Source organism: Piliocolobus tephrosceles, chromosome 11 (assembly GCF_002776525.5).
Source record: "Piliocolobus tephrosceles isolate RC106 chromosome 11, ASM277652v3, whole genome shotgun sequence".
NCBI classification, from domain to species: Eukaryota; Metazoa; Chordata; class Mammalia; order Primates; family Cercopithecidae; genus Piliocolobus; species Piliocolobus tephrosceles.
Window position 1 is genome coordinate 126,635,993 of NC_045444.1, and position 17,940 is coordinate 126,653,932.

General features: G+C 53.8%; 2 protein-coding genes across 8 annotated transcripts in view; one reads left to right on the forward strand and one right to left on the reverse strand.

The window, feature by feature from the left end:
- Window positions 1–10,318, reverse strand: part of ANKMY1 (ankyrin repeat and MYND domain containing 1) — a 68,727-nt gene extending 58,409 nt beyond the window's left edge. For 4 of the 6 annotated variants that reach the window (XM_031936559.1, XM_031936558.1, XM_031936557.1 and 1 more), the window contains exons 1-4: window positions 7,176–7,275; window positions 6,498–6,660; window positions 4,193–4,382; window positions 2,544–2,687 (exon numbers count right to left, since the gene is read on the reverse strand). In XM_031936559.1, the coding sequence (XP_031792419.1) occupies window positions 2,544–2,687; window positions 4,193–4,382; window positions 6,498–6,643 (480 nt within the window). In that variant the 5' untranslated portion in view covers window positions 6,644–6,660; window positions 7,176–7,275. Of the gene's footprint in view, window positions 1–2,543; window positions 2,688–4,192; window positions 4,383–6,497; window positions 6,661–7,175; window positions 7,276–7,596; window positions 7,909–9,984 lie in introns of those variants that run through there. The other 2 variants (XM_031936560.1, XM_031936555.1) reach the window with 1 other exon arrangement.
- DUSP28 (dual specificity phosphatase 28) lies at window positions 9,314–13,587 on the forward strand. Of its 2 annotated transcripts, XM_023228771.2 has the most exons (4): window positions 9,314–10,331; window positions 10,586–11,850; window positions 12,597–12,683; window positions 13,283–13,587. In XM_023228771.2, the coding sequence occupies exons 1-2, from the start codon at window positions 9,939–9,941 to the stop codon at window positions 10,721–10,723; spliced, it is 531 nt and encodes a 176-aa protein (XP_023084539.1). In that variant the 5' UTR covers window positions 9,314–9,938; the 3' UTR covers window positions 10,724–11,850; window positions 12,597–12,683; window positions 13,283–13,587. The 2 variants fall into 2 exon arrangements, with proteins under 2 accessions (XP_023084539.1, XP_023084540.1); XM_023228772.2 differs by lacking the exon at window positions 12,597–12,683.
- The last annotated feature ends 4,353 nt before the right edge of the window (window positions 13,588–17,940 follow it).

Genomic DNA, 17,940 nt, shown 5'->3' on the forward strand with positions numbered 1-17,940 from the left:
TTTGTTAACCAATGATGTCCTTTGGTATTTATTAAAGTTACCACAGCGTGGGGGGCCTTTATATTCAGGTTTTGCCTAAGGGTTAGTTTTTTTTGTTTGTTTTTTGAGACGGAGTCTTGCTCTGCCGCCCAGGCTGGAGTGCAGTGGCCGGATCTCAGCTCACTGCAAGCTCTGCCTCCTGGGTTCACGCCATTCTCCTGTCTCAGCCTCCCGAGTAGCTAGGACTACAGGCGCCCGCCTCGTCGCCCGGCTAGTTTTTTGTATTTTCTATTAGAGACGGGGTTTCACCGTTATTAGCCAGGATGGTCTTGATCTCCTGACTTCGTGATCCGCCCGTCTCGGCCTCCCAAAGTGCTGGGATTACAGGCTTGAGCCACCGCGCCCGGCCTATGACATTCTTGAAATTCTAATATGTCTAAATATATGTTGTAATAGTTGATTATTATTATGTTATTATGTTAAATTGTTATATGACACAGAAATGAACAATTTCCTTGTCATCTGTGTCTTTGACTATGGCTGCCTTAAGACTCTGTCATCCACAATTGTTGTTTTGCTTTGATCTTTCTCAAAAAAGTGACTTATAATCAGCTACCATCCAGGGCTTGCTTCTTTGGGAGAGTTCATGAAAAGGACTATTGAATTCAGGTTTCTAATAACTTTGGAGATTGTGCCATTGGATGACAGAGAAAACTTCCACTGCACTAATTGGAAGGCTGATGTGTTCATACACATTGCTAATCCAATATGATGGACAGCAGGAGTTGATTGCATGAAGTGAGCTAATAGAGGACTGTAATACTTTTTATGTTTTTTTTTTTTTTTTGAAATATTGCTGATTCTTCTTTTGTCTTTCAGAGTCAGGATAATTTTTTCTTTTGAGCTATTTATAACCTTGAAATATACTTTAAGTGTACTGAGTATACATTTGTAAACAAAATGAGTCATATTTCTCTCTCTGCCTAATTTTTCCAGAATTTTTAAATTATTTGTGAATATTCTTAATTCATGGCAATGTGTTAGTTTGCATATATTTAATAAGAATCTGTTTTATTTTATAATGGGACACAGTTGGAGGTTATTTTCCCAAGGCTTTGACTGAAATGGCCTTGTGAGAGGTTCCAGTGAAGCCAGTTCAGGATAGCCTATGTGAACCATGGTTCTTGCTGCACTTTGTGTGGGTAGGTAATCAGGGCACTAGAAAACTGATGCTTATTTTGCAAGTAGGTTGTCCTGCTGCAATTTGTCTTTGATGCAAGTGGGGGAATGGAAAGAGAAAGATTGTCTTTTAGAAGAAAACCCTATATTAACCTTTGATTCCTAAGTGACCACATGGTCACCCATGGTATGGAGCTGCCCACAACGCCTCTCCTCAGCATGGAGCAGCCAGAAAGATCCACGACCTGATTCCCCATTTGAGGAACTGATAAATAAAAAAGGGGGACTGAAACCAGCCCAGTAATCCTACAGAGAGTTGTTTCCAGATAAACATAAAAATTGACCCTTCTGGTCTTAAAGCTTGAAACTTAAATTTGTTTTATCTGAGTTCCTTCCTCAGGAAGACCTTCAGGACTCTCAAAAAGTATCAAAGACCTGAAACGCAGTCTCAAAAAGTATCAATGAACTAAAACTCACCAGACCATGGCATTCAATGTGACTCCAAGCCCTTTGTTCACCATGATTGCTTCCTTGCCTATCCCAAGTTCCTGCTTTCTCACACATTATTACATTTTTTCCTGGCTATATAAACCCCTAGTTTTAGTCAGGGAGATGGATTTGAGATTGAGCTCCCATCTCTTCAGCTGCACCTGCCAATTACAGCCTTCTTCCTTGGCAATACTCATTGTCTCAGTGATTGGCTTTCTGTACAGCAAGCAGAAAGACCTAGAGTGAACCCCTGGTGTTTCAGTAACAGCCACTCATATTGGCTCAGAATAAACCTCTCTAAAATATTTTGCGGAGTTTGTTTTTTTCTGTTGACACCATTAATATGGCATTCTCTCAAGGGCAAAATTCTAGGCCAAAATAGATCAGCCACAGTTTGTTGGGAGGAGACATTTATGACAAAGGCTATCGCAATATTTTGGGGGTGATGGAACTTTTTATATCCTGACTGCAGTAGTAGTTTCACAACCCCGTAACTGTCAAAACTTTCAGAACTATATATTAAAATGGGTGAATTTTACTGTAATAAAAGGGGGAAAGGCATCTGTATTTGAAAGACTAGGCGTGTTATCCATTTAAAAAGGCACATTTCAAACATTATGTGTAGTGATCCAGATTACATATTTAAAAATAAACACGTGCATTTTTTACATCTAAAGAATAGATAACGATTTGCTAGTATCCCTCTGGGCAGTAAAATACAAGGAGGCTTTTATTTTCTATCTATACCCTTAGTATTGGTACCATTTTAATCATTAAAAGTAAAAAAGTTGCTTGTAGTTAAATAAACTTCCCCAGGACCTAAATATCTTTTTGTCCAGTGGCCTAGACACACACAGCTGCTTTGCCCCCAACCGAGCACATGGCAGCCCCCTCACCTGGAAGAGCTGTGTCTTCATGTACATGGTGCCATAGCCTTCCCGGTGGCTGAGGTAAAATGTGCCCGTGAAACTGGAGCCATCTGGCCACACGTAGGTACCCAGGCCATGACAGTGGTCCCGGTAAAACTGCCCGTGGTATGACTGTGAGATGGAGAAGTTGGTGAGAAATCGCTGTTCTTCCAGAACCTGACGGGATGCCCTTGAGGCCAAGCCACCATGCCTGGTTGGCAATGAATGGGAACCACCCGGGGCTGTGGCAGAACTTAGGGGTGCCTGGCATGCAACTATTAGAGTTGGCACCTGAAGCACCCAGAGGGATTACTAGGCAGTCAACCCGACATCCAGGCTCCCTCTCTGTCTCCTCCTCAGGTGGGGGACTGTGGGGAGGCTTAAAACTGCCTAGACATCCTGAGTCAGGAGAGCACAGACCTGCCTTCTCCCTGGTGACCTTGACCTTAGGTTTGGGGGGTCCTGTCCCCACTCAGGAGCCCCATGCTGCTGAGCTCCCTGCCAGGTTCACAGGTGACAGGCTGGCCCTGGAGGTTGGCTTTGGGCCCCGGTGGGCACAGGGCAGGACTCTGACTTATACCTCTTCATCACTGGTTGGACATGTGAGCTCCACAAACAGCAGGGATGAGTGTGTCAGAGACTACCCCTCTATCAAGGCCCCCGGAGGGAAACAATGTGACATTCATGACAAGGGCTTCCAGCCAGGAGACCCTCATGCTGAGTGCCAGGCACCACCTTTTTCTCAGAAACAGGATGGGCCTGGAGTGCACACACAGCCATCATGCTCACAGTCCACCCAGACCTGACCCCGACGTGCAGGGCATGGCAGTTTTCACAGCTTAGTGTCCCTTCCCTTTCTTCTGACAACAGATACCCTCTCCCTACAGAGAGGATTTCCCAAGGGACCCAGCCCCGGAGCCTGGACCAGTCCTGGCCATCCAGAAGATGCCTTACCCCTGCCCCACCCTTGATGGATTTGACCAGTTCATGCATCCCCAAGCCAGACCAGCATCCTGCTGGGGCCTTTCTCTTTCCCAGGGGTGTTAGATGCCACCCCCAGGAGCTGGGCAGATGGAACAAGGTCAGTCTTAGAACCCCCTCGTGGAAATGGAAAGAGAGAGGGCCTAGTTAGATCATTAGAACCCTGGATCCTGGTAGCCTGAGGCTACCTCACCCCTGCACTTTCCATTACAAGCGCCAACAGAGGCCTTTTCAGTTTCAGCTGCATTGAATGTGGGCTCAGGACGTAGCCTGGGGGTGCAAAACGTGTTCTCATTTTGTCTTTTAGAACATTCGCTGCCTTCTGCTTAAGCCTAGACACAGGCAGTTTCACCAAGGTAAACATACGAGTTGCTGTGGTAATTCATAATTTTAAAACGTTTGCCCAGAATAAGAACTTACCTTCTTAAGTCACAGCTTCCCAAACCTCATCCTGCGGACCCCAGCAAATCATGGGTGTGATTCTGGAAGCTGGGAAAGATGCTTTTCTCTGGACATTTCTCAAGAAGGAAAAACTTGAGCCTAGCATCCTTCCTACTGATGGGCCTAAAAGTTCCTGTCCCATCACTCCTGGAAGGAGAAAGGCCAGCCACCAGAGGCTCTGGGGGAGGAGTCGGAGAAAGTATGGAAGCAGTTACCTCGCCTGTGGGCCAAGAGAATTTGCCATATCCAAGCTTCATGTTCAGCCCAAACTCCCCTCGGTATATGCAGCCATCCTGCCACTCCTGCACACCCTGGACGAGCTGGAGGTAGGCCTCCTTCAGGTCCTGCGCCCTCAGCGGGCCCTCAGATTCCTCCTCTTCCTTCTCAGAGGATGCTGAAACATCCCTAAAAGGACAGGAGCAGAGGGAGGGAAGAGCGAGATGGCTGCAGTGCCTTCAGTGAGTGCTGAGCACAACTCAACATCTCATTTCAGCCTACAGCCCCGGGACAGGTGCTGCTGCATCCCCACTCCACAGGAGAGAAAACCAAGGCACAGAGGGTACAGCGATGGCCCAAGGTCACAAAGGAAGTGGAGTGCATACTAAGGCTGCCAACGGATAGGGGAGATGCTGCCAGGCCCGTCGGCCTGTCCAGCCCAGGCCTGCTGGCAGCATCTCCTGAGATTGACGGCCCTCTGTCCCACTCCAGCTGCCTGCAGGACATGAGTGCCCACAGCAGGGTCCTCATTCAAGAGCCAGCAGTGCCAGCCCCAAGCTGGACAGAAAGCAGACTGCCCATACATGTGGACCCATGGAAGGTCGGAAGGCACCTTGAGAGGCAGCCAGCTCATACTAGGATGGACAGGTGGATGGGTGGACAGATGGATGGATGCAGGGCTGGGGAGTATGCTGCAACACAGGGGAGCACAAACCAGGGTGGATTTGCCATAACTCACAGGGCGTCCACAGACGGATGGGGCATGTCAGATCCCCCACAAATGGACAAGGTGTCTCAGACCACCACAGATGGACGGGGCGTCTCAGACCACCACAGACAGACGGGGCGTCTCAGACCACCAAAGACGTGGTGCCTCAGACTACCACAGACAGACAGCGCCTCAGACCACCACAGATGGATGGGGTGTCTCAGACCCCTACAGAAGGACAGGGCGTCCCAGACCAGCATAGGTGGACGGGGTGCCTCAGACCATAAAAGATGGATGGAGCATCTGAGACTCCCATAGATGGACGGGGCATCTCCAAGGGCCTTCCGTTCTCAGCTGTGCAGGGCGAAAGTCCCTGGCCAAGGTGCCGGCAGTGTCCCTGCCTAGGGAGGGTCCTCTCCCTGGCCTGTGGAGCTGCCTTCTCATTGGCTCCCCATATGGTAGTGAGAGAGGATGGGGGAACTCTGGGCTCTTCCGCTTCTCATACGCACACTCATCCCATCATGGGCTCCATCCTCACCACTCCATCTAAACCCAGCCACCTCCCACAGTCCATTGTTGGGAAAAGGGCTTGTGGGAAAAGGGTTCGTGGGGTGCCTGTATAAACTGGCCATGAAAATATGGGACAGTAAGTTGTGGAAAGCCACAAGAGGCCTCTGAGGAGGAAAGCCTCTTAATCGCCATCATGTTCCCATGCTCAGAGCAAGATCCGGTCTTTTATCTGTAAACATGGTGTTCAAGGAGAAAGACACTCCTTTGAAGCACTGGAATGTGGACAGACGTGCAGGCTCCTAGTTAAGCCCGCTCCCACTAGCTACTCTCCAGTAAGTTAAAGATACGTTGTTTGAGCACAAAGGAGATTCATTTAAACTGCTACTGCTATAGATTATGCATATGACGCACTGCCACCCTTTCACTGTTTCACCCTGAACATCTGCTTCTCAGATCTAAATGACTGTAGTCAATAAATAGTGTGGAGACCAGAGCTCTGAGCCTTTTGCAGCCTCCATTTTGCAACTGGCCCCCTGGCTCCCCACCTTTCAACTCTTAACCTCTTTTCAATCCTTTGTCTCCACCAGACTTTGGGTACCCTACGGGTGGCGTTGAGGCTGGTCCTCAATACCCATCACGCTGGGCCAGGGCTGGGAATGAGTTTTGGAGGCCCACAAACAGGGACAAGCAGGATGGGGTGACAGGGACCTCCTGGGATGCTGCAGTGAGGCTCCCGGGCAGCCCCTGGCTCAAAGCAGCCCTTGCTGTGAACGACAGAGCTGTGAAGATGGGGGCAACTCGGGAGCCCCAGCTCGTGAGGGAAATGTCCCCTCCGTCCACTAGGCGGCGACACGGGTGGCAGAGCCTGCAGGCAGGCAGGGCCAGGAGAAGGTTCCCATTACCATCTACTGTCGTTTTCCTCAGTGGCGGCTGACACAGCGGTGAGGCTTTCGGATTTCTCCGGAAACTAGTTTCTCAGGGAGTAACACAGTTCAGCGATTTTTACTGCTTGCCTTACGGAGAATCCCGGCTAACCCCAGGCCCCAGGTCAGGGTCGGACCTCCCTGCCAGAGGGTCCCCCGCACCTTGTGGCGAAGACCTCGTAATTCTGTAGGGGCCCCAGTTCCTCGGCAGCAGAGGCCTCGCCGCCCTTCCCCTCCAGCGGGCGTTGGGGGCTGGCAGCCCCGGAGACTTCGTCGTCTAAGCTAAAGGAGGCATGGCCCCCTTCCATGTCTGTGGTCTTCCAACCTGGAAGCAACGTCAGGACCGCACATTTGCCCCCAGGGCTCCCGCCGGGAACTCGGAGAGCGCCCGAGGCCCCGCCCGCAGCCCCTGAGCCTCAGAGAACCCAAGACCCTCCCTGAACCGCGCCGGAGCCTGGGCCGCCACCCACCGGCCCCGGGCCACCATCCCTGGGAGTCCTCAGGGAGGCCAGTCGGAACCATGGGCAAACTTCGCCCGCGTCCCCAGGTGTCCCTGTCCCTTCGTGGGCGGGAATCACAGCAAGGGCGGTCGCGGTCACGTGGCCGGGCCAGGCCCGCGCCCACTATCCTCCAAGGAGCGCCGCTTACAGCGGGTCTCAGCCATGGAAGCCAGCGCTCGAGGGTGGGCTCGGGAGACGTCGCGCCCACCTAACCCCACACCCCCAGCCCTTCGGCCCCTCCCCGGGGTGGGGACGGCAAGCCTGGCCCCCACCCGCCGCCCCACGGAGCTCCGAGATCCCCCTAGCCCCGGCTCCCAGCGCCCCTGCCGCGGGACCGCACCAAGCAAGGCTCGGAGAGCTCGCGTCGGACAGCACGGAGACCGACGGGACCGCAGCCACAGCGGACGCCAGCGCTCCCGCCCCGACTGCTCGCCAGCCCAGCGCCTCCAGAGAGCGTCGCGTTTCCCTGGAGACAGCCCCGCCCCGTGCCCGCGGCCACTCTCCGGCTCCACCAATCCCTGCGCCAGGACGCACCCGGCCCCGCCCCCGGGCGTGCCCGCCCTCTGTGACTTCAGCGGCTCAGATCCCGGCCGCCAGCCCGGTCTGGGTCCCAGCCTCCCGCTTACCCGGTCAGCCCCTGGGGTGAGTGCCCGTGGTAGAGAAAGCGCTAAATTCCCCCAACACTCCCGTGAAGGCGGCACGGGGAGCGCCGTGGGACACCTGAGGAAAGTAAGGCCCAAGTGTTAACTTGCCCTGATCACCTGGCACGTGGAGCCACAGCTTGATCAAGCCCTGCCTGATTCCAGCCCCAGCCTTTGTCCATTCGGTAAATGTGGAGGGCGCAAGGGGAGCTCGAGGCCTGCGGAGGGAACGAGATGAGGGAGGCCGCAGGAGTCACCGCAGAGAAAAGGGATTGGCTGTCTTGGACCAAGGGTCTTAGGGAAGGCCTGCGGGAGAGAGGATTCCTGATGGGGTTTCACAGGATGCACAGGAGCTCTCTAGGCTACAGAGCGCATTTCAGGAACTGGACTGGGATGTACAGAGGCACCACGGTGGGAAACAGCTGGGCCTTCCTGGAAAAAGAGGAGAGGCTCTTGGAGGGGCAGGACTTGCGTTTGTCAACACAGACTGCCTCTGAGAACAGGGCAGGGGGTGTGAAGGGCCGATGCCCTGGCCCTCCCCACTGACTAACTTTCCAGGGACTAAGGCTGGGCCAGGATTCTGGGGTTCTAGGGGCACTGCCTCCACATGCCAGTGCCTGTCTCTGAGTTCACTTCTCTCTACTGTAAAATCTCATACCACGACCCAGTACGAACAACTCAGAAAAATGTTTCATTAAAAGTTCACCATACTACATGCATGCACTCTAATATTTTCATGTAGTCTATTTCTCTAAAAACTAAAATGCTTATCATGACCCACAGAATTGATTTCACAACCCACATTAGTTGTGAATTACAACTTGCTAAGGAGTCAGAACCAACATGTAGAAACGCTGCGTTCTTAGCAAGTACATTCTGGTTACACTGTGGGGGACTAGCACCAAGTCCAGGAGACAGAGGCTGGCCCAGACTGTGTGTGGCAATGAGGTGCAGAGACATTTAGGATGAATTAGCTCAATGGTGTGGGAGCATGATGGTTCAAGTAGCAGGCTTTGGAGCAGAAAACCCACCTCAACCATCCTCCAACCATAAAGGGTGATGATTCATGAAACAGTCCACAAGGAGGGACTTCAGGTTTTGTTTGATTCATTTAAGTGGCCCAACAGTGGCATTAAGGACCTTGGCTCTCCCATCTCCTCTGCTTTCACCCAAGCCTGGCTTCCCCTTACGGTCATGAGAGAACAGAGGAGCCTTCCAAAGTGCTCTCTCCATGGGTTATTAGACACCAAGCCCATTCCCAGAGCAGTCACAGGAGTGTGGCCTTTACTTTTGGCCAGAGAACAGCCAACTCCTAGAAGGTGGAGGGAGACAGTGTCCCAATCTAATCAATGGCTCCCATGAACTATGGGGAAAAAAAGGGAATTCCACTCCTTCTCCATCCCAGGAAAGCTGGAGTCCTTCCTTAGGGTGGAGGAAGTGGGAAACAGATGCTGTTAAGACCTCCACGGAGGTGATGTCTGGAGCTGCAACCAGTGAAGACCTGGCTGCAGACATATTTGAGTCTTTAGCTCAAGAGTGAACCCCAGGCTGCAATAAAGATCTGACAGTTATTAGTGCTAGATGGCTGATGGAACAAAGCAATGAAGATAACCCCGAGAGAGACTTCTAAAACTGAGACTTCAATCGCTAAATGTCTGCAGGGCTGTGAGACAGTTGCTTTTCACTGTATCCATTCCCTGAAAATTACCAGACGTCAGAAAAATGGAAGGGATCTTAAATGGCAACTTCATGGACATTAAGTGATATTAAATTTTTTAAAGTTACAATGCTGGCCCCAATAAATTACTAAGATAGAGCAAAAGGAATAGTATGGTCTATGAAGAAGTGATGAAAATAGAAATTAGTTTTATTTTATGAGTCATGTGTTATAATACACAGAAAAAAAATGCACCAGTTACAAAGCCGGTCACAAAAAGGAATAAACGTACAGCCGACAACGCAGTCACTAGGGAAAGGGGGAAGACACGGGAACCACGCAGCCCACAGGCACGGGGCAACCACCGGGCCCTAGCCGAACGACGGGGGAACGCAGTGGGCAGGCCGGGCCGAGCCACGCCTCCGCGCCAGGCACCGCAGTAGAGCGAACAGGGACGCCGCTCGGCGCAGGCGCGAGCCCAGTACCGCAGGCCGCCGGGGCAGGAAGGACGGAGCCTGAGGACAGCGAGCAGGGGACGCGGAGCGGTCCAAGGCGCCGGAGCCCTGGCGAGGCCTAAGCCTTCTGCCATGCCCCGGCCCCCACGAGGCCCAAGTCCCCTGCCCCGACCAGGCGCCCGCGGGAGGCCCAAGCCCCGGCCTGGTCCACCTCGGAAGCCTCTAGGACCCGGGGGCGCCCGGCGGCCCGCCCGGCTCCCACAAATAGACTCCTGGGTGGGTGCCTGAGCCCCAAAAATAGATCCTCAGGGTGGGCGCCCGAGCCCCAAGCAGACTCTTCGGCGGGCGCCATGGGGCCGGGAGACGCAGGGCGCCGCGTGACCGCCTCACCAGTGCCTCCGCCGTTCGTGCGCGTCGCGCCCTCGCTCTTCCTCGGGAGCGCGCGCGCCGCGGGCGCGGAGGAGCAGCTGGCGCGCGCGGGAGTCACGCTGTGCGTCAACGTCTCCCGCCAGCAGCCCGGCCCGCGCGCGCCCGGCGTGGCAGAGCTGCGCGTGCCCGTGTTCGACGACCCAGCAGAGGACCTGCTGGCGCACCTGGAGCCCACGTGCGCCGCCATGGAGGCCGCGGTGCGCGGTGGCGGCGCCTGCCTAGTCTACTGCAAAAACGGCCGCAGCCGCTCGGCCGCCGTCTGCACCGCCTACCTTATGCGGCACCGAGGCCTCAGCCTGGCGCAGGCTTTCCAGGTGGGCTGGCCTTTAAGGGGACCGGTGTTTCGAGTGGGGCGTGTCTTCCGGGGACGGGTTTTCCGGGCGTGGCGGGCTTCGGGATTGGGAGAGGTACTTCCGGGAGGGGCGGGTCTCTCTCGTAAGGGCGGGCTTAGGGAAGCGGAGAGGCACTTCCGGGTTGGGCGGGGCCCACTCTTAGAACGGGGCCCGCTTTGGCCTTTTCTGGCCATTAGGGCAACTCGGGGTTATTCAATGGCACTTCTTGTTTGCAGATGGTGAAGAGCGCTCGCCCGGTAGCGGAACCCAACCCGGGCTTCTGGTCTCAGCTCCAGAAGTATGAGGAGGCCCTCCAGGCACAGTCCTGCCTGCAGGGAGAGCCCTCAGCCTTAGGGTTGGGCCCTGAGGCTTGAAGCTTGAAGGCCTACTGCCTGGAGGAAGGATGTTCCTGCACTGATACTGGAGGCTGGTCTTTACCCTCCTTCCTCACTGTCACATCGAGTTTTCCTTTTGTGTGTGTGTGAAACACAGTGCTTTTAATTTTGTATTTCTGGCTGAGCTGATGAACAAATTATCTTACAGGCATAAAAAGAAACACATTTGGTAAAACACTGAAGACAAATTAAGAAAAAGCAAATAGGGGTCCTCCATTATTTATACCCCAGAATCTTGAGTGTTTCGGAGTGCCAGCGCGTTCTACCACTCTCAGTGAAGGACATGAGTACAGACTACAGTCATCAGAATCTGAGTCATAGGTGAAATCAGGAAAAGCAACTCTTCTTGCGTTTATTTTTAGTAGTGTCCTAAGAATGGACTAGTTCTTCCTGCGTGACCACAGATGCTTCTGTTTGAGAAAGTGCATACCCACGTGGGACATTTAGAGCTAGAGAGCCAAGCTGAGGAAGACATTGTTGAAGGGCAACTTGGGGGATTGGGGAAATACTCTCTTCACCAGCCCCTCTGCAATAGAGCTGGAGTCGTCCTATAGGAGTTCCAACAATTACGGACATCCCTTTTCTTTCTTTCTTTTTGTTTGTTTGTTTGAGACGGAGTCTCTGTTGCCCAGGCTGGAGTGCAGTGGCGCAATCCCGGCTCACTGCAACCTCTGCCTCCCGGGTTCAAGCGATTCTCCTACCTCAGCCTCCCGAGTAGCTGGGACTACAGGCACGTGCCACCACACCTGGCTAATTTTTTGTATTTTTAGTAGAGACGGGGTTTCACCGTTTTAGCTGGGATGGTCTCAATCTCCTGACCTCGTGATCCACCCACCTCGGCCTCCCAGAGTGCTTGGATTACAGGCGTGAGCCACGGTGCCTGGCCTCCTTTTTCTATTACTAGAGAACTCCAGGACATTAAGAATTTCAAAAGCGAATTTTTCTCCCATAGCTTCTATGGTGACAGAGTATGGTGTTCCTGTAGTGAAAACAAAACCAAGTTTTTTTGCTCCTTTCACTAAAGCTGTTTCATCTGGGGAGAAAGCCTGGTAGATTACATATTTCCATCTCTCTCAGGGATAACAGTGTGGCACGCAGATAACAGGGTAAGAAATTGTTCTATATAGTTTTCTGTGGGATGGCCATTCTCAATGTTCTCAAATTGTGGTCATTAAAATCTCAGGGCTCGGATGGAAGAAGGTGTTGCACCATAAATTACACCTGCGGTGGTACACTTCTTAAATCTCTCTCTTTTTTTTGAGACGGAGTCTTGCTGTGTCGCCCAGGCTGAAGTGCAGTGGCCGGATCTCAGCTCACTGCAAGCTCCGCCTCCCGGGTTTACGCCATTCTCCTGCCTCAGCCTCCGGAGTAGCTGGGACTACAGGCGCCCGCCACCTCTCCCGGCTAGTTTCTTTTTTTTGTATTTTTAGTAGAGACGGGGTTTCACCATGTTAGCCAGGATGGTCTTGATCTCCTGACCTCGTGATCCGCCCATCTCAGCCTCCCAAAGTGCTGGGATTACAGGCTTGAGCCACCGCGCCCAGCCTTAAATCTCTTAATATTGCAAGTGAGCGTTCCCATTTTATCAGAAAATAGATATTTTACCTGCTCAAGTTCTTCACAGAGATTGAATGTGCTGACCACAGTGTGGACACTATTTAGTTTATAATGCACATCTTGATCCCAGTTTATAAAATGGGCCTGAATATATTTCACAATTTCCATAGTGACCAGCAGACTAATGGGGATAAGGTTCTGTTATACAATGATGAATACCAGTATGTCAAACACAATGCCGTGAGCTGGAATCCTCTTTCAGGTACCAAATGTCACCATACTTTTTATTCCATAGCACAGCTCCCACACAGCTCACCATGGACATGACCAGAGCAGCAGGAACCAAAGGGAGACCCACACATTGTCACTTTCTGATCTCGAGGTGATTTGACAGAATTCTGCAGGAATTTGGTTTCAAATCCAGTGTAAACAGCTATGGCAGTGATCCACTGAGTTCTTTTTTTTTTTTTTTTTTTTTTCTTGAGACAGTCTCACTCTGTCACCCAGGCTGGAGTGCAGTAGCGCCATCTCGGCTCACTGCAAGCTCCGCCTCCTGGCTTCATGCCATTCTTCTGCCTCATCCTCCTGAGTAGCTGGGACTACAGACACCCGCCACTACGCACGGCTAATTTTTTTGTATTTTTAGTAGAGATGGAGTTTCACCGTGTTAGCCAGGATGGTCTACGATCTCCTGACCTCGTGATCTGCCCACCTCAGCCTCCTAAAGTGCTGGGATTACAGGCGTGAGCCACTGCGCCCGGTCAGTCCACTGAGCATTTCTAAGCTGTTTGCCTCTTAACAAGACCTGGTCAGGCCCAACTGGAACAGGGCTTTTACCACTAAGGCTAAAGCTCAGCTATTGAAATGATGATCAGGTGCTTCACAGTCTGTTTTTCCAGATAGGTCTAATAGCTGGTTTTCTGTTTGCATTTCAGCTGTTTCTGGCAAAGCCTGCCATGTCTTACATTTGTCTCTTTCCAGATTAGATGTTGCTATATAAACACATCGACTGAGGCTCACTGGAACACATCAAGACTGTGTCTGCAGGAAGGAGCTCCCCGTTCGAGGCCTTCACAGTGTCACCACATTCACCTCTTTCCACTTAATCATGTGCTGTGAATCCTGTCCTAACAGTCTTGTGTTCCTTAATTATTTTGTCTGCATGTCATTTATAATGTATAACCTCTTTAATGCCTGAAATCATAATCATCATCATCACAGGCAAGAGGGTTGTATATTTCCCGTTGGAGACACATCTGGAATTTGCTGCAATAAAGTAATAAGAAAGCATTGGCAGCTTTGGTAAACTGCAGATTCAAAAATTGAGGGAGAAATGACCACACACTGTACTTGACTGTACATACAATTGTTGACTATGGGTTGCAGAAATTTCTCTCGAGCATCGTCACCCCTTTTGCTCAGTTATCAGTAGTAATGGCAGCAATCAAAACTAAAACTGCTCCAGATGCCTCTCTAGGAAGTATGGTTTTCCATCCTTCCTACTGCTTTCTTCACAAGAGAATCCTCCGCCTCAGTGGCAAGCTGAAGGGCCCGGTCCGCGGTCCTGCTGCCAGTGACCTCCAAGCCCCATGGTCCTGCTGCACCACGGCCGCCCAGTGCACCTGCCTCCACACTGAGTTTTCATTTTTCCCAGTTAAGCTCCATCTTCCTGAAATGCAGCTCAAGAGGGTCTCTGTCCCCTCTTGATGGTGGGGCAGGGGTCTGTGCATCAGACTGCACAGACCCCTGCACCACCTGCACATACAGAATATAACTACATATATGTGTATATGTTAACCAATGACTACATTATCTGTGATTCACATGTGTTACACACGTCTTCCTTTTCTTTCCCCACTCTTATTTAAGGAGTGTTGATTCTAGGATAGTCTTTAGACCACAGGATGTCCAGGAGAGGTTGTGTCTGAACTAGAGAAGGAATCACGTGCTCCATCCACCACGTGCTGTACCACCACGTGCTCCGTCCTCTCCCTGTGGTCAGCTCAGCTTATTAAACAAGCCTTGGTCAGGAAAATCTAAACCACTTATGGAACTGTGGGCAGAAAGAAACTGAATGCAGGGAGAAGGCTGCGGAGCCAAGGACAGGAGATGGGATATAGGGGAGTCACAGGGACCTGCCACCCAGATCCTCACTGCCTGATGTCCTGGCTCTGGAGGATGCCTGGAGATGCCAGCAGAGCCTCCTGCCCACCAGCTGCTGAAGCCACGTGAAGTGCTGCCTCTCCAACCTTGGGAGGGTGGAGCCCCATGAGCCACCACTGGAGGCATCCCAGCATGTTGATTCCTTCTCTAGTTCAGACACAACCTCTCCTGGACATCCTGTGGCCTAAAGACTATTCTAGAATCAACACTCCTTAAATAAGAGTGGGAAAAGAAAAGGAAAATGTGTGTAATACATGTGAATCACAGATAATGTAGTCATTGGTTAATATATACACATACATGTATTTATATTCTGTATGTGGCAATGAGTAAAATACTGTGGTTGGCTCTTATCTGCCTTTTCCAATACTCGTTCCATGTTCTACCCTCAGCCAGTGCCTAAGCTGCTTGTGGCCTTCACCTGGTGGTGTGACTCCATCCTTAATTTTTAAGGCCCCAGGCCCTGCGTGGCTGCCCACACAGGTGCTGTGGCCTCTGTTACCTGTACTGTACCACCAGAGAGAAGTAGGAGGCACCACTCTTCCTGGCCCCGAAGCCTCACAAAGCCCCATGCCCACCTGCCAGAGCCAGTCCTGTGTTGTCTCATGCTTCCGTGGCTGGGCCGTGTCTGAGCCACCCTCCCAGTGAGACCCGGTGGCGTTCCTAAGCAAAAGCATCCCACCTGGGGACCGACCAGCTCTGATGCTGAGCCCAGCAGAGCCCAAAGCTGGGGGCATGGGAAGCACGATTTTGTGAGCCAGGCGTGGGGGTGGTAGTGAGAAGGGCCTTCTCCCCACACCTTGTGCACCTGGGCCTCAAGCATAGGCCACACCTTGTCGGTCGCTGCCCCTCTATGCCCAGTGTCACCAGTCAGCACCACCCATCGCTGTGTACCACGGCCCCCATCATAAGCTGGTGCCCGGGGCAGCCCCCATCTCTGTGGAGGGCTTGCCTGCCGCTGGCCTCTCTAGATAAGCTCCTCATGACTCATGCAACCTTTTCAACAGCCCGGAAGGAAGCAGTCAGTCGCCAGTCTCCACTAGCAGGTGAGGAACCGTGGCTTGGAGAGGAGGGAGGACCTGGGCCTGCAGTTTCCCCTGCGGCTCAGCCCTGCTCACAGCACCCTGATGAAAACCTCGGCTACCCTTGCCTCAGGGTAGGGCACACCCTTTACCTGCTGACCTGGCCCTGGTGACAAGAGGACAAGGGCAGCAAGGCCCCGGCCAGGTTGAAGGACATCTATGGGACCCATCAGACCTTTTTACCCCACCAGCTCCGTCTGACAACTGGTAGCTCCCTGGTTCTCTGTCTGGGGAGGACGCGGCCCCGTCTGAACACTGCTTTGTCCTGGACGCTTTGCTGCCCTCCCTAGCCCGCTGGAACCCTCCATGCCCACACCCACCTCCTAGTGGGTGAAGCAGGGACCCTCCCTCAGCCACTTCATTGCGCTGATCACCAAAAAGCTGGAATATGAAAATTCCTGTGGGAGAAACCCAGGGCTGACAGTCCCGACGTCCAGGCTCCTCTTCCTGGGTTAGAGAAGTCAGAGGTGCCTGCCCCGGCCTGGCTGCGACGCAGCCTCTCGCCGCCAGGGGATGCCAGGCAGGCGGGGGCGGGGCCTCCTCGGGCGGGGCGGGGGCGGGGCCGGCGCGAGAGACGTCCGCAGCGCAATTGCAGACCCCGCCCTCTCGGCTCAGCCGCGCCTCCCGCACCGTGGGGTGCAGTAGGGCAGCTCCTCGCATAAGTGTGCGGAGCACACTTGTGGATCCCCGGGGAGGAGGTGCCACAGCAACTCTAGATCCCTGTGTGCTGAACTGGCCGCGGAGAGGTGCCCAGGGCAAGACCCCAACCTCTGCTCCCTGAGTCCAATGCGGGGCCTAGGGTGGCAAGCCCCCAAGCTCCCTGTGGTGACTTGCCCCCCGGGCGGCCAGGCCCAGCTACTGTGGCACCGCGTGTGCAGAACTGAGGTTCTTCCAGCCAGGTACATGGCCCGGTGGGCTCCGGAGAGCCTGTAGAACTAGGGGTGCCCTCGAAAACAGTATGCCCTTGGCACTGCAGGGCCCCACCGGGCAGGGCGCTGGGGGCAGTGAGGAGGGTCCCATCCCAGTTGTCTTCCCTGTCAGCCTTGGATGCAAGGCTGATCCACACCTCTGAGTGACTGTGTAAGCCTAAGGGCTCCTGGTGAGTTCGGGATGGGTGCCCCAAGATCGTGGCCGTGTCCCTGAAGAGGGCACGGGGGGACCTGAGGTCCTATGGGAAAAGTGAAATGATGCCTCAGTGCTCTGTCCCGCAAACGTGAACACACACTCTCCCTCAGCCTTCCTTTCCGCCCCACAGAAGGAGGGTAGACACGGAGGGTTACACATCGGGGAGGCTGAGTCCAGACACAGGAAACGCTACTCAGGGCTGATGCTGAGTCAAGTGCGGTACCCGAGTCCAGCCAGCCCTGCACTGCCACACCTCAGTGGAGCAGAGGAGAGCGGTGTCCTGGGTTCCTGGATAGTCCCCCAGCCCCAGAAGCCCCTTGTCCCTAGGAATTTGAATTCTTACTTGATGACAACAGCGACATCATGATGGCTCCTGTTATTCCACAGCCTCAAAATTCACCCGCTGTGAGCTCACTAGGCAGCTTCTGCCAGGCAAGTAGCCCTTCCCTCGGGGCTCAGGCTCCTGGACAGGCTCAGCCTTGGGCAGCCTTCGCCAGGTCCGCAGAGAATAGCGTTGGGAAGGGTGGACCTGGCGGATGGGGTGGGGACAGGCAGGCCAAGCCCTCGTTCGTACCCCAGCACAGGGCTTCTAATGAGAGGTCCCCAGCGCTGCCCAGAGGAACTTCTGCGATTGTGGAAATGATTCCTGCCTGCTTTGTCCATTAGCCACTCCTCCCAGCAAGACACACACACTCACTCCACCTGCCACCAAGGAACTGAACTTCTAACTATTTAATTCGCATCTAAATGGCCACACGTGGTTGGTGGGTGCTGTAGTTGACAGCGCGGCGTGAAGGCTCCGGAGCTCCTCGCACCGCAGGACCCACAGCACAGACCACACCGGTAGACTTGGGGGAGTGGCAGGGGTGCCAGGAGAATGCTGCCTTGCCCGTAGCCCCGGATAGAAGGATGACATTGAGTTCGCGACGCTGCGCTCCTCGGGAGCACGAACCACACCTGGAAGCAGCCTGCCCCGGTGGCCCCAAGGTTCCCAGGTCCCTTCAGCGGCTGCCCCCGGGGCCCGGCCGGCAGTGTCTGGGAGGGAGCAGCGATCCCGCCTCCTGGGATCTCCCGGGCGCCGCCTGGGGAGGGAGCGAGGGGCTGCGGGTGCTGCTCAGCCGCTCCGCGCGCCTCGGCTCCCAACACAGCGCCCCGGCCCCGAGCCGCGCTCGATTCCCCGGCTCCCCGCGCCCCTGGCTCCCGGCCCTCCCCGCCCGGCGCCCCGGTCCCGCGCCCCGGCCCCGCGCACAGCGCCCCCGGCGGCGGCCG

Excerpts from the sequence above, each read along its gene's own strand:
- DUSP28 (XM_023228771.2), top strand. The coding sequence starts at position 9,939 with ATGGGGCCGGGAGACGCAGGGCGCCGCGTGACCGCCTCACCAGTGCCT. Across the intron at positions 10,332-10,585 it reads GCCTGGCGCAGGCTTTCCAG|ATGGTGAAGAGCGCTCGCCC; the intron begins GTGGGCTGGCCT and ends TCTTGTTTGCAG.